This window comes from Oryza glaberrima, chromosome 6, assembly GCF_000147395.1.
Source record: "Oryza glaberrima chromosome 6, OglaRS2, whole genome shotgun sequence".
NCBI classification, from domain to species: domain Eukaryota; kingdom Viridiplantae; phylum Streptophyta; class Magnoliopsida; order Poales; family Poaceae; genus Oryza; species Oryza glaberrima.
The window spans coordinates 20,144,112-20,157,754 of NC_068331.1; the positions used below are offsets into that span (position 1 = coordinate 20,144,112).

At 49.3% G+C, this 13,643-nt stretch overlaps 1 protein-coding gene and 1 non-coding gene across 2 annotated transcripts; both read right to left on the bottom strand.

Moving 5' to 3' along the window:
- Positions 1 to 2,852: 2,852 nt before the first annotated feature.
- Positions 2,853 to 5,538, bottom strand: LOC127778088 (60S ribosomal protein L11). The gene is made up of 5 exons (XM_052304740.1): positions 5,411 to 5,538; positions 5,195 to 5,302; positions 4,368 to 4,410; positions 4,085 to 4,280; positions 2,853 to 3,241 (listed from the first exon to the last, which is right to left on the bottom strand). The coding sequence occupies exons 1-5, from the start codon at positions 5,411 to 5,413 to the stop codon at positions 3,043 to 3,045; spliced, it is 549 nt and encodes a 182-aa protein (XP_052160700.1). The 5' UTR covers positions 5,414 to 5,538; the 3' UTR covers positions 2,853 to 3,042.
- On the bottom strand, positions 3,718 to 3,800 carry LOC127778144 (small nucleolar RNA snoR117). The gene has a single exon (XR_008018417.1). It is a non-coding gene; the product is annotated as a small nucleolar RNA snoR117 (small nucleolar RNA).
- Positions 5,539 to 13,643: the final 8,105 nt, after the last annotated feature.

Genomic DNA, 13,643 nt, shown 5'->3' on the forward strand with positions numbered 1-13,643 from the left:
ACAATCCTACTTGGGCACGACAAGGACTACTCGGATTGTATCCATACTTGAGTTCCTAGTTCTACTTAGATAAGAAAACACCAGATGGTATAAAAACAATACCCCCTAAGGAGAGGGGGAAGATACAAATTCAAACCAGTACAGATATAGACAATTCAAGACAAGGCAATATCCACCGAGATAAGCCTAGACATACCCAGTAGGGAGCCACAGAGGCCAACAAGAGGGATCTAGGGTGACATCTAATCGCGCCGAGTTCATGTTCGAGGAAGCAAAGACTAGATTAGGTCAAATATTGTACTCGTATGCTACGTACTAATATATCAAGGTAACACCGGCTTCGGCCAACAGAAGCCCGTACCTATATAAAAATTCATGTTTCCCGCTTCTTTTACTGCAATCTCGCATATACCCTAGCACCAACGATCCCCATACTATATAAATACCGTAGGCCGGTATAGCCCATCAACAATATTGTTTATGCCACAAACGTCAGCCCTGTTCCGCTTAGGTTGCTAATGGTGTTACTTGAGCATTGTAACTGCTAGCTACTCGTACACAACATTAGATTATATTGTTTCTCAGGTAGGAAGTGTCTAGATTTCAGGCGATTGAAATTTCCAAGTCACTTTTCTAATCCTTTGGATAAGAACCCAATGATTCTCATGACTCCCTCTTTCTTAGATAGTAGGTTAAGCAATAAATTATGCTAACCAACATTTAAAGAAACAAATACATAATGAAAGAAACTTAAAGTTCATAAAAGTTTACAAAAATACACATAGAAAATATTCAAACTCGGCTAAAAATAAAGTAAAACCATATATAACCAAAAAAAGTTATAGTTAAAAAGAAGTAAAATTGCTTTTTTTAGGCTTAGAAATGTGTAGCTTTTATTTTCTGTTACACTGTTGTCTTAGAAATTACAGTTAGAAATGCATATTGCATAAAAATTGCAACTAAACTGAAATTTTGCAAAATTTCAGGCTCTTGAAATCTAGCAATACCCTAAGAAGGTAAACTTGGGTATAAAAAAAACCATGCCAATATCCAAAACAACTGGATAAACAAGAGTTATATGCAACTACCTACGTCTCACGTCTCCTTTTTTAAGAGATTAATGTTAGGGTGTGAAATAGTTATGATTGATTGGGAAAAGAAAGTACGAAAAAAAATAAATTAGGAAATATTGTGATTGGTTAAGATGAGACGGTACATAGAAAATTAACTGTATTTTAATACAAATTTAAATCTAGTAGTTTAAAAAAATACACCTAACATCTAGTAGTTGATTAGCAAAACTACAGGTCTAATGCATTGATATACACGGTACATAGTTAAAATAAATAGTTGGTTAAAAGATCAAATATGTCTAATTGCATCATTAGTAGTGGGTTGACAGTAGCATAACACAGCTAATAAATAGTTGTATTATTGTTTCAGCTTTCATGAGCTCTAGTAGTTTAGTGGCTGGTCGGTTTCATTAATCTTTTGCCGCTGGGGTCATTAGCTACAAAATACTGAATTACTCACTTGATGGATTGAATGCCATCGGGGTCATCTGACCCTAATGATATTACTGCAGCTAAGTATTGTGCTTCTTTTCTTACATACCTTGATGTGTAATTCTGTTTTTAGTTTATATACGTGGACTTGGACGATTGGGCTGTATTTCTTTCTCTCTTTTAATACAAAGATCCGCAATCCTCTTGCGTATTCTCAATTCTCAACTAGAAAGAAAAACACGGTCAGTCTAAATAGATGGCTGGCGCCTATCTCGATCTGGATTAGTCTCCATTTGTCACAGTCATCTCCTCTGGAATCCATCTGGAACGTAGTCGAGCACCGCTATCTCACATTATCCGCGAAACTCCGGATGTTGTTTTATAAAATTGAAGTTCAACTGCGGCTTCGATCAGTTACTGTAAACATCACCCACTTTCAAGCCTTGCTTCAAAACAAGAGAAAACTTGGCATTGCCAATGGTTTACTTGGTTTCTTTGGACTTTTTACAAATGGCGGCTAAACTAAAATTGGACACAAGCGCAAGGAAGCTAATTAAACATGCATGGAATTGTAGCACGTTCGTACGCAATGGCTGCAGAAACATTTCTAAAAGTCGTTGGGTATACAGTTTCGACCACGGACTATGCAATGAAAGGAATAAATCGCATCCATCTAAAAGTCAAAAAACCTAAATTTTTGCTTGCACTGTTTGACCACACTCGTTTTATTAAAAAAATTTAGAATTATTATTTTTTTTACTTACTTTATTATCCAAAGTACTTTAAGCATAACTTTTTATTTTTTATATTTATACAAATTTTTTGAATAAGACGAGTGGTCAAACAGTACAAACAAAAACTCAAAATCCCTTATATTATTCTACGGAGGGAGTATTACTGATCTATCAATGTTATGCGAAATCACACGCAAAATAGACCATTTCGGTTATCTGCAACGCCGTCTCAGCCTTTTCTAATCTCCAGGAATCGATTTGAGCTGCACAAAATCTCATCATCCCATACGTGAGTATGGTGTCAGCTTCAGCAACTCGCAGGATAATGTTTTGACGCTAATGCAGCCATCCCTTTTGGTTGTAGGGGCCTGCCCACGATGCCAATTAAATCGATTCTCACGCAACTTCAAACGGATTATTCCAAATATCTGGTATTTTATACTGATATAATTTCGAAAAGCACCATGGTCATGACAACTATGCGGTTCAAGGATCACCATCTCACGTTCACCATGCAATGTTGTGTTGGACAATAAATAACACTTTTCTTAAGCTCAGGAAAGCTAAGAAATGAAAGATGGTGCAACAAAGGAACAGAGAGGAGAGGGCAGTATGAAAGGCAAGACATGATTTCGGATTTTTCTTTTTTCAAGTGACCGGCGTTATACGCTCCCAAGTGCAAAACGAACTCAAACAAAACGACTTGGCAAAATAATATACTCCGGCATTGCATTAGGTGAAATAAAAACTTGTCTGCGCTCATAACAAGCAGTGACTGGACCTAAAACCTATCAAATCAGGTCTTAAGATGTATTAGCCTGGGCCTTGTTGAGGATAACACCTTCGTACTTGACCTGGAACCACTTCATGGCATCCTCCTTGGTCACCCGGTGCTGAATGCCAACACGGGACTTGCACCTGCGACGGCGAGCAACACGGTATCCAGCACGCTCAAGGACAACATAGAAGTCCATGCCATAAATACCTGTTGAAGGATCATACCTGCACAAGAAAACACAAAGATAATAAATGTTCAGCTGTGGCATACAACAGTAATCAAAAGATAATAAAGAAAGGAATATGCCCTTATGTCGAAGGTAGAAAGTTTCACTATTAGTATGGATTCATCATGACAAGGAATGCTTAAAATGCACAATAATCAAGGATATAAACAGGGAGTATATCGCAATTAATAAACGAAAACAAAAGTTGTTATTTATATCAAATCATTTCTATATTTTACTAGGTAGTGGTGATTAAAAAGTATGATAGATAGCATGAAATCTTGTTCAGGATGTGAAATGTGAATGCACAAAACCATAGTAGTCAAGACTCAGCAGAGCGACAACTGCAATTGTGCTCAGTCAAGAAAAAGAATATCACAAATAACAATATGTATATGAATAACACTTAAATTACAATATCCAGCTGTTGATGTCAGTTCATCATGGAAATATAATTGTAAATGATAACAGTTTAGGCCTCAGAAGAAAAGGTACATCAATAAACCAGCAAATGCCAAGCTTCAGATGGTACGGACAATTAATTCAAGTCATTGGCCCACTGTTACTAATATAAGCTACAACCATAAAATTGTGGAAGCGAATGGTATAAGTAGATGAATGTAGTCCTAGTGGACAAGGAGAAAACAATTTAGAGTTTCAAATATAGATGGACTATCAAATAGTATCATGGAAAGACATACAAAAGGAAAACATGATGGGACTACAGAAATCCTATATTGCCAACCAAAGACATCAAAGCTACACTATACCCAAAGTTGTACTCTCATTATTTCAGTAAATTTCGAAGTTAATTATGAACAACACAGGTTGAAAATCTTACTTGATGCCAAGATCAATGTGCTCCTGGATTCCAAAACCAAAACACCCAGTTTCACTGAAGTTTCTTCTCAGAAGTTCATATTCCTTCACCTTCAGTCCACTCTCAAGAAGCTGCATTGCCTTCTCACCCCTAACAGTTACATAGCACGCAATCTTCTCATTACGCCTGATGCCAAATGAGCGAACGGTGTATCTAGCTGAAGAAAGTGGACAACCAAAACAACTGTCAACAAAGTTGTCATGAACAAGACAATAAAACTAGCAGACAAGAAAGGAATGTCTACCCTTAGAGAACACTGGTGACTGCCCACTCAGTTGCTCCAAGACCTGAAAGTACATGGAAAATATATTAACTGGCGTTAACTTAATTTAACAGTTTGGCATTAACAATAGCAACAGATACCTAAAACAGCGATGTGTCATTCTTGACCTTTCAGCAATTCGGAATTAAAACAATTGTTCACAATTAGAGATTAGGATATGACCAGGATAAGAACAAACAGTAGTTCAGAACTATTTTCCTTTTGCCACACAACCTTGAAAGAGACAAACAGTCGTCACCTTTTAGTTCCATTAGCTATTTTTTACACAAACATAATAATGTCATTGTCTCATGAATTTTATATAACTGCAATCCGAATCATCCAGCTTTGAATTCTAGTTCTATGGTCAATGATCAACGATTCTACTGGGGGAAAAAAATTCAACAAATTATCCTGCGACCATAAAGCAGACGTCAGGATACTTATCTGAAGTCTGCACAACTAAACACTGACGTTAAAGCAGCCAGGCAAATAGATTATCACTTAGTTGAATGGCAATTTAAAAGCATCATTCTAGTATTCCCCTAGCCGCAATTTCATCCTTGCACGGTTCCGCTAAGAAAGATAACTTATAGTCATAATCACCAATTATTAGCGAGTTCACACCACTATCTCAAATCATCGAAGCAAACACCACTATCTCAAATCATCGAAGCAAGATATCAAGCTAACACAATGCATCACATTGTAACTAAGCAAAAGCTCATTTCCTACTCGGACATCTACAACCTAAACGCTAATGGTACACCGAAAAAATAAAAAAAATAAAAAAAGAAGCCTGGCCCAACCTTGGAGGCACGGGTGAGGCGATCTCCGCTCTCCCCGACGGAGATGTTGAGCACCAGCTTCTGCACCTTGATCTCCCTCATTGGGTTGGACTGCTTCTTCTCCGACGCCTGCGACAGCACACACGCGTGTGGGCAGCCACACCGCGCCGCAGAGGGTAAGCCTCATGGGGAACCCATCAGGTTGGTGACGAGAGGAGGAGCTGAGAGTGCGCTTACCATGGCGGACGGTGACGTCGCGGCGGCGAGGGAGGGCGGCGGTAGGGGAGGAGTCGCGGCTGCCGCGGTGGGAGGCGGCGGCGGGGGGGTTAAATCAGGGAAACCCTAGAACGGATGGGGAGCACGAGGGTTTACGTGGGCCGGGTCCGTGAGGCCCGTTTAGCAAGGTGTGGCCTTCCAGTCTGATATGGGCCTGTCCGATGTGGGCTGCTGTGACTTTCCTGAATGGAGGCCCAGTTTAAATGGATGGGCTGGGCTGAATTCCCGTAGCAACTCTGGCCGGCCTAACAAAGGAAAAAGTACACCGAAGGTCCCTCAACTTGTTAGCCAGATATCCAACCGCAAAACCGGATATCCGGCGCTCCCCAACTTACAAAACCGGTCACAATAGGTCCTCGGCGGTTTTGACCCCGGTTTTGTCCCACGTGACGGCTGACTTAGCGTGGGACCCACGTGGACCCACATGTCAGGATGCCACGTCATCCCTCCCTACCTCCTCTCTCTCACTTCTCTCCTCATGGGCAGCCGCAGCCCGCAGGTCATGCTGTGACGCGCGTCGAGTGCCGCAGCCACCACCACTGTGACCTGCGGCAGCGAGGGGCAGGCGTAGCGGAGCGGGACGGTGAGGTTGTCGCCGGTGACGAAGCCGATGGCTGGTGGTGCTGCTCGTCGCCGTCTCCTTCGTCGACAACTTACCGGAGCACGACGGGTTCGACGGGGTGCCCGCGAGCACCATTGCCGCGAGCTCAACCGCAAGGTGCTCGAGCTTGCCCCGTGCACCGTCGGCGCCAGCTTCCAGCTGCCGACCAAGATATCAACAAGCGAAGAGACGACGGCGGCGAGGAACCAAGACGACCAGAAGATGGGGACCCAGATCACCGCCGTCTTCCTCGGTGGCCCCGACGACCGGGAGTCGGTGGAGTTCGCGTGCCGCCACGCTAAGAACGACGGCGCCATCAAGCTGACCGTCATCCGCCTCGTGCTATTGACGTCGTCACGCTGCTCACGCACGACGGCATCGCCAACGCTGCATGCATGATTAATTAGTTAGTTACTTAGTTAGTTTGCTAAGGCTTTGTGCTATGCTAGTACGTGGAGCAAGTCTATCGGTTGGTTAGCTTAATTTGTGCATGCATGCAGCTGGTAGTGGATCAAGTGGAGCATGCATGTGTGGCACGACCTCCGCCGCCAGCTCCAAGCTAAGGAGAGAAGCTCGCCGTCGCAAGCAAGTGCCGAAACTCACGCCACCATCCCTCCAAGCACAGACGAAACTCACTACCCGAAACTCGCCGGGCACCTCCTCCAGCTCATGCACGCGGCGGGGCGGCGGCCGGAGATCGAACTCATCGCCATCGACATCGCAAGGCGGCGGTGAAGGCGTGGCTCTCCTTGTTCACGGCTGCGCAAGTTGGCTAGGGAGCCGTCGCGCGTGTGGCTCCAGCTCCACCACCGCGGTCTCCCGCAGCTCCGCCCCGCCAAACGGCAGCCACATCGGCGGCGCCGTCATCTTCGATCTCCCCTTCCTCTGCCGCCTCTCCCGGACCGGCTACTGGCAGTGGGAGAACCACCACCACCGGCCGAAGCTGGCCAAGGGCACCAACGGCGGCCGCCTCGCCATCTCCATCAGCAGCTACGGCGACAGCTAGATCTCCTCTCCGTCGTCGGCCGCGTCGACCCCTCTTCCCCGTCGCGCCGATGAAGCCGCCGCCGCTGCATCGGCCCTCGGACCTCCTCTCCGTCGCGCTCCTCCTTCGCCAGCCGCCGGCTGCGCCGGCATCGTCGCCTCACCCCGTCGACGACCGCAGCGCTCCTCCCCACGCGACAGCAGCCATCGGCGGTGCCGCCCGTTCCATCGGCCCTCCTCTTCGCGCCGCTCCTTCCCCGTCAGCCGCCGACCACGCCAGCCCTCCTCCACGCCGCGTCGAAGACGCTGCCGCCATCCACGCCCAGAGGAAAAAGGAAAGAGGAAGAGAGAGAAGGGGGAAAAAGAGAAAAGGTGATGACGTGGTCTATCGACATGTGGGGCCCACATGGGTCCCACGCTAAGTCAGTCACCACATGGGATAAAATCGGGGTCAAAACTACCGAGGGACCTTTTCTGACCGGTTTTGTAGGTTGGGGGACGCCGGATATCCGGTTTTACAGTTGGGGTACGATTTTATATCTGGCTAACAAGTTGAGGGACCTTCAGTGTACTTTTTCCCCTAACAAATAGCCAACCTGAGTTATATACGCCGGCACGCTGCCTAAGGAATAAGTTCATTACAGATCCCTCAACTTAACAACGAGAATTTTTGAGGTCCCTTAACCACAAAACCAGAAATATGTACCCCTAAACTCACTCAAATCGTTCAAAGGAGGTCCCATGGCAGTATTTTTTGGCTGGTTTTACTGATGTGGCATCCTAGTCAGCAAAAAAATAAAAAAATAAATGTGGGATCAACCATCCTAGTTTGCAATCTTCTTATCTTTTACCTTTTCTCTTCTTCTCTTTCGGTTTTAGAGGGGAAGCGGCAGCAGCGTGTGGCCGGAAGCAAGCGGAGCGGTGCGCCGGCAGCATCGGCGGGCGGGCGCGGCTGCAGAGCGTCAGCGGCGACAGGCGGCGGAAAGCGACGAGTGAGCGGGCGTCGGCGGCAAGTGGCGGGCGAGCAGCGACTCCGTGCGCAGACGGAGCAGAGGGGCGGGGGATGCGGCGGGCAAGCGGAGGCCGCCTATTTCCCCCCTCTCCCATCAACCTCATCTCTCCCCACTCCGCCCAGCCTCCTCTCCCCCTCTCTAGCGGGGCGCAGGGAGAAGGGCGGTCACCAGCCGGCGGCGTGGACAGGGGCGGCATGTAGCGCAACAATGACGAGGAGTACAGCCATGATCGTGAAGCCATGAAGCCACTCACGTGCAGCGCACCCGCGTCGTTGCCGTGAAGCCATGAAGCCATCGCACAACTGTAGTGCTCGTCGCCGTGAAGCTGCTTGCGTGCAGCGCGCCCGTGGCGGGTGAGAGCGACGGCGGTAGCGGCGGGGTCGGACACTCCGCCCGCCACCTGCCGACCGCAGCCGGGCTCGCTTTGCCGCCAGCCTCCTAGGCCCGCCGGCTCTCACCCGTTGTTAAGTTGAGGGACCTCTGGAGAACTTATTTCTGGCCGAGCCCACGCAAGTACTCCCAAGTACTAAGAAGAAAGTTATAAGTGTAGGCTGTTCCAGCCCAACAACCAAGAAGAAGTTGAAGCATACCACTACGGGCTACTGCATTTAGGCCATGGGTTATGGCGTGAAAAAGATCAGACGAAACACACATGAAAAAGTTCACTTGGGGTACCTCCACTATAGGTTGATTTTCGTTTGCGCCCTCAACCACAAATCCTGGTATAGAACGTCCTCTAACTATCAAAATCGAGGCAAATCAAGTCCCTTAGTAGTTTTAGATGATGGTTTTATCCCATGCGACACGTTGATCTGGTCTTCATTCCATGTAGCGCTTACGTGGATGTAGAAGAAAAATAAAAATTGAAAAACTTAATAGAACCCATATGTTAGTCAAACAAAAGTAATAGTAAAAGATAATGGACCCACACGTCAGTGGGCCCCTTCTCTTTCCTCCTTTCTCTACCCTTGTTCTCTTCCAGTCTTCCCTGAACCAGGCACGTCGGTGAAGGGGATAAGGGAACCGGGGCACGGGCCAGTGGCCGGGGCATCTTCCTCTCTAGTGACCCGGCACACTACGGCCCCTACTCCCCTCTCCAAATGCGACTGGGTGGTGGAGACGAGCTTCGGAATAATTCCCATCCAGACGCCTTGGGCGGTGGAGGTGAGCGCAGAACCAACCAATTACCTATCTGACCATGGAACGCGCAACCTCTACGACACACTTCGATCTCTGGCCAGCCATTGCGCCCAATGTTGGCGGCTGTTAAATATCGATTCTATACCACCAACATCTGCATAAAGTTCGGATAATAAAACATCCAACATAGTGATAGGTGCTTAATCTTTCATATTCCATAGTGTTGGTGTATATTTGTATGCAGGTGATAAACCTCGATAGGAGGAAATCTAGACTAAAGTGATGAGAATTATGTATCCATACAAGGAGGGGTTGTGAACTTCATCAAACATCAGTGAATCAACCCAAAACTCCGAGAAATGGACAGAGGAGAGCCTAGGGAGTCTACAGACCGAAGGCCAGGCCAGGAGGGCCAACCCAGGTTCGGCCGGTTCGGCCGAACCCCCCTGATCGCCGTTGATCCTGGGGTTTGGCGTGGACGCTCCAGATGCTCTCCCAATGACAGTTGTGGGGCAATTCGGACATTCCCCTTCTCACAACCGTCATAACTGCCCTATAAAAGGACATCACTCCCTCACTTCACACACACACTTCCAAGCTTGAGCTGAATTATAAGAGGCTCTATTGTACTATATTGTATACTAGAATAGGAAGAGAGTAGAGTAGAAGAAGTCGGAAGAATTCCGGAGTTGTCGGTAATCTTCTCCTATTTTTTTTATTCTGTTTATTACTCTGATTCAATATAATATTCTTCTTGAGTAATTTAGATTTATCTTGTGAGAATTATCTCTTGGTTAGTTCCTAAATAGCATACGGGATTATTGTTCACTATAATCAACTAAAATATAGTGATTGCTTTGGTAAGTTATAAACACTAAAGTAGATATTAATTGCTTAGACGTGGTGTTTAGGTAATTATTATCCAGTAATTGCTGCGTATCCCACAGTACATTTGAGGTGGGTGTAGAGGTGGTAACAGCCCTCGAGATCACTTAAGTCCTGCCTGTCCAGGTACGTAGTAGAGCGACATCTGAGAACAGCGGGTTGCCAGTGCCTGAAGTTTTGCATTAGGATTAAAGTTAAGCTTTCCCTAGACACTGTTTCTCACTAGTAAATCATCTCTATCCTGGCCTATCATTCGCTTGGTGTCCTTGGATGAACCGGAGGAAGATCTGATCACACACGTTTCCTTGGATTCGATACCCTTGGAATACTCCGTAGGGGAAGTGCTACATTGGTATATCCGTGCGCTTGCGGATTTTATCTGTGATCGTAAGAAATACCAACACCCAACGCGGAGTCGGTGAGGTTGTGGTCAAGGTTGTCATTATCCAATCCATATCCTAGTATCTTAATATACTACGATCCTACCGCTGAAACGATATCGATCCCTCCTAGTATCCTAATTTTCATAGTATCTCGATCTTACTATTCACTACCACATGATCCTACGTAATCTTATGTAGTATCCCGATTCCACGATCCCTACGATACTACAAAATATTATTTAAATAAGATGGTTTGAAAATAATATAAATAAATATGCTCAAGTTTATAAAATTCAGTTAAATATATCAAAACCAATGTGTTTTCTCTTGATAAATGCCTCTATTTGCATGACATATGTTATAACTATATTTTTTATGTAGAATGCTATATGTAATTAATATAAAGGAAAAAGTGCACCGGAGGTCCCTGAACTTGTCACCGAGATACGAAAACATCCTCAAACCGCAAAACCAGATATATGGGGTCCCTTAACTATATAAAACCGGTCACCCGAAGTCTTTCGGTGGTTTTGACCCCGGTTTTGGTGTACGTGGCAGCTGAGTCAGCGTGGGACCCACGTGGGCCCCACCTGTCAGCGTGCCACGTCAACTCTCTCTTTCCCATTCTTTTTGTTCTTCTTTTTTTTCACTTCTCTTTGCCGCGGGGAAGGAACGGATGGCGGCGAGCAGGGCTGAGCGGCGGCCGGCGGAGGTGGCGTGCGAGCGTGCGGCGGCCGGTGAAGCAGAGTGGAGTGGAGGCGCGGAGCGGCGGTGGCGACAGGCGGGCGAGCGCACGGTGGCCAGCGGATGGGGAGCGGCAGCCAGTAGACGGCGGTGACGGAGGCAGAGGCGGCAGAGGTGGCGGCCCCCTAGCGGCGAGCATGGTGGTCGTCGACGTCGGTGTGCCCCGCTTCTCCCGGTGGTCGTCGGCGACCTCCTCGACTCCTCCTCCGCCGCCGGATCCCGCCGTGGCATGGTGACTAGCGTCCTCCTCCTCCTCTGCCGCCGCATCACCGCTGTGCCCCGCTTCTCCCTCCCTCGCCAGCCGCCGGGACGACGGGACGACCCACAGCGCCTGCCGCAACCTCCACAGCCACCTCCTGCGCGGCCACGAGCTCCATGTCGGCCTCGCCAACTGCCCCAGCAGCAGGCCCTGGAGATAGCCGACACTGGCCAGGTTCAACCCTCCAGCTGGTCCTGCCTCCTACACCCGCTCCCGCCCGTCGCCGGCGGCCCCGCCGCGCTCTCGCCCGTGGCCGCGTCCGCCGACCTGCTCGCCTTCCTGTCCGATGCGTCGGGGCACAAGACACTACTGCTCGCACACCCAATCACGCGCATCCACACCGCGCTCCCCATCACCCCAACCCCGTGCCTCTCCCCCACCATCGGCCTCGTCGCCGGCCTGACCTCCATCATCGCCGTCATGGCCGGGGATGACCTTGTGTGCCCTTTCGCCGTCAAGAACATCTCCGATGTGGACACCTGTGGATGTTGCGCGACGGCAGCGGCGGCGGCAGCCACGGAGGTGGAGTAGGCGGAAGCAGCGCGTGGACGGAGGTCGCGCAGATGCCGCCGGAGGTGCACGCGCAGTTCGCCGCGGCGGAGGGTGGGCACGGGTTCGAGTGCGCGGCGCACGGCGACTACGTCGTGCTCGCACCGCGCGGGCCCGTGGCCCGGGCGCCCACGAGCGCGCTCGTGTTCGACTCCCGCCGCGACGAGTGGTGGTGGGCGCTGCTGTGCCCGTACGTCGTCGTCGCGCATCACGGCAGCGCCGGCGGGACGGGAGGAAGAAGAGGCGGCGACGACACGACGACGGTGAGGCGGCAGAGCGAGCAGGTGGAGTGGGAGCCGAGCCACATGTCGACGCACTCGGCGTGGAAGCCGTGCCGCACCGGGGGAGGAACCTAGCCTCATCGTCCTCCTCGAGCTTCGCGAGGCACACCGCGCACTTGACGCTGTCGTCCTCTTCCTCCTTCGCAGCCGGCGCCGCCGTGCTGCAGCTGTACACCGTGACCGGCAGCGACCGCAGCACCTCTGGGTCGACCCCTCCTCCCCTTCCACCGTCCCCGCCGATCCCAGAGTGCCGCCGCTGTGGCCGCCCCCGCCCACGCTCGCTGGAGAAAAGTGAAGTGAGAGAGAGAGGAGAAAGGGAGATGAAGGGAAAGAGAGAGAGGGAGTGATGACATGGCATGCTGACAGGTGGGTCCCACGCTGACTCAGCCGCCACGTAGACCAAAACCGGGGTCAAAACCACCGAAGGACTTCGGGTGACCCGTTTTGTATAGTTAAGGGACCCCATATATCTGGTTTTGCGGTTTGAGGACGTTTTCGTATCTCGGTGACAAGTTCAGGGACCTCCGGTGCATTTTTTCCTAATATAAATATTAATTAAACTTAAAAAAGAAAATATCATAGTATTCCAATCCTACGAGACGACTACTTTGAGCAAAACGATACTACCTAGGATCCCGATCCTGACAACCTTGGTTGTGGTGGGTGCCCAAGCCAAAGCAGATCCTGATCCTAGAGATCATCTTCAACAGTGGCATGCTGAACCTTGCCAAGGACGATATGGCACCCATCTATCACCTCCTCGAGCACTTCGACACTGTCTCGCAATAGTTCTGCGGTGACGGCGGCGTGGACTATGTAGCTACACAACGACCGCACTTGTGCTATCGGCAGCCTCTGCCTATCTCTTGCCATGCCAACGCCCACAGTGACAGTCGTCTTCGCCATCTCCAGGCAGATGGGCCTCATGGCTCGTGGCACCAGCGAGCTTCGTGGACAACAACACCACCCAGCTCAGCTACAACCACAACCAACCAATCGGTAGCAAGGATGTCAAGGCCGTGAAGAGGGGAGGAAGGGTTGTGGCCCGCGGAAGGGGATCAAAATCTGCTCCGTCTTGGGCACCCATCGCAACTTCGTCAGCTCGCCGCTTAGGAGAGAGAGGAGTCAAGTGCGTTGGCGTCAGTGGCTGCAAGCAGCGGAACTGCTCCAACGGCTAGCACAACCGCTACTTTTCATCCTTCGCCACCCTCTCCACCCGCCGCCTCATCCTCCTCATCTGCGGTCTGTGGGGTGGTGGTTGCCCTCGCCACCAAGTCAACGATGACTACGTTGCCTGGCCGATAGTCGGGCTGCAGGGAATGGCAGGGATACCAGCGAGAATTGGGGAAAGGCAA

What these genes read in the sequence shown, in the direction of transcription:
- LOC127778088 (XM_052304740.1), bottom strand. An exon ending in GCCTCACCCGTGCCTCCAAG is followed by an intron (nt 4,411 to 5,194) that starts GTTGGGCCAGGC and finishes ATGTACTTTCAG; the next exon opens with GTCTTGGAGCAACTGAGTGG. An exon ending in CACATTGATCTTGGCATCAA is followed by an intron (nt 3,242 to 4,084) that starts GTAAGATTTTCA and finishes TTTCTTGTGCAG; the next exon opens with GTATGATCCTTCAACAGGTA.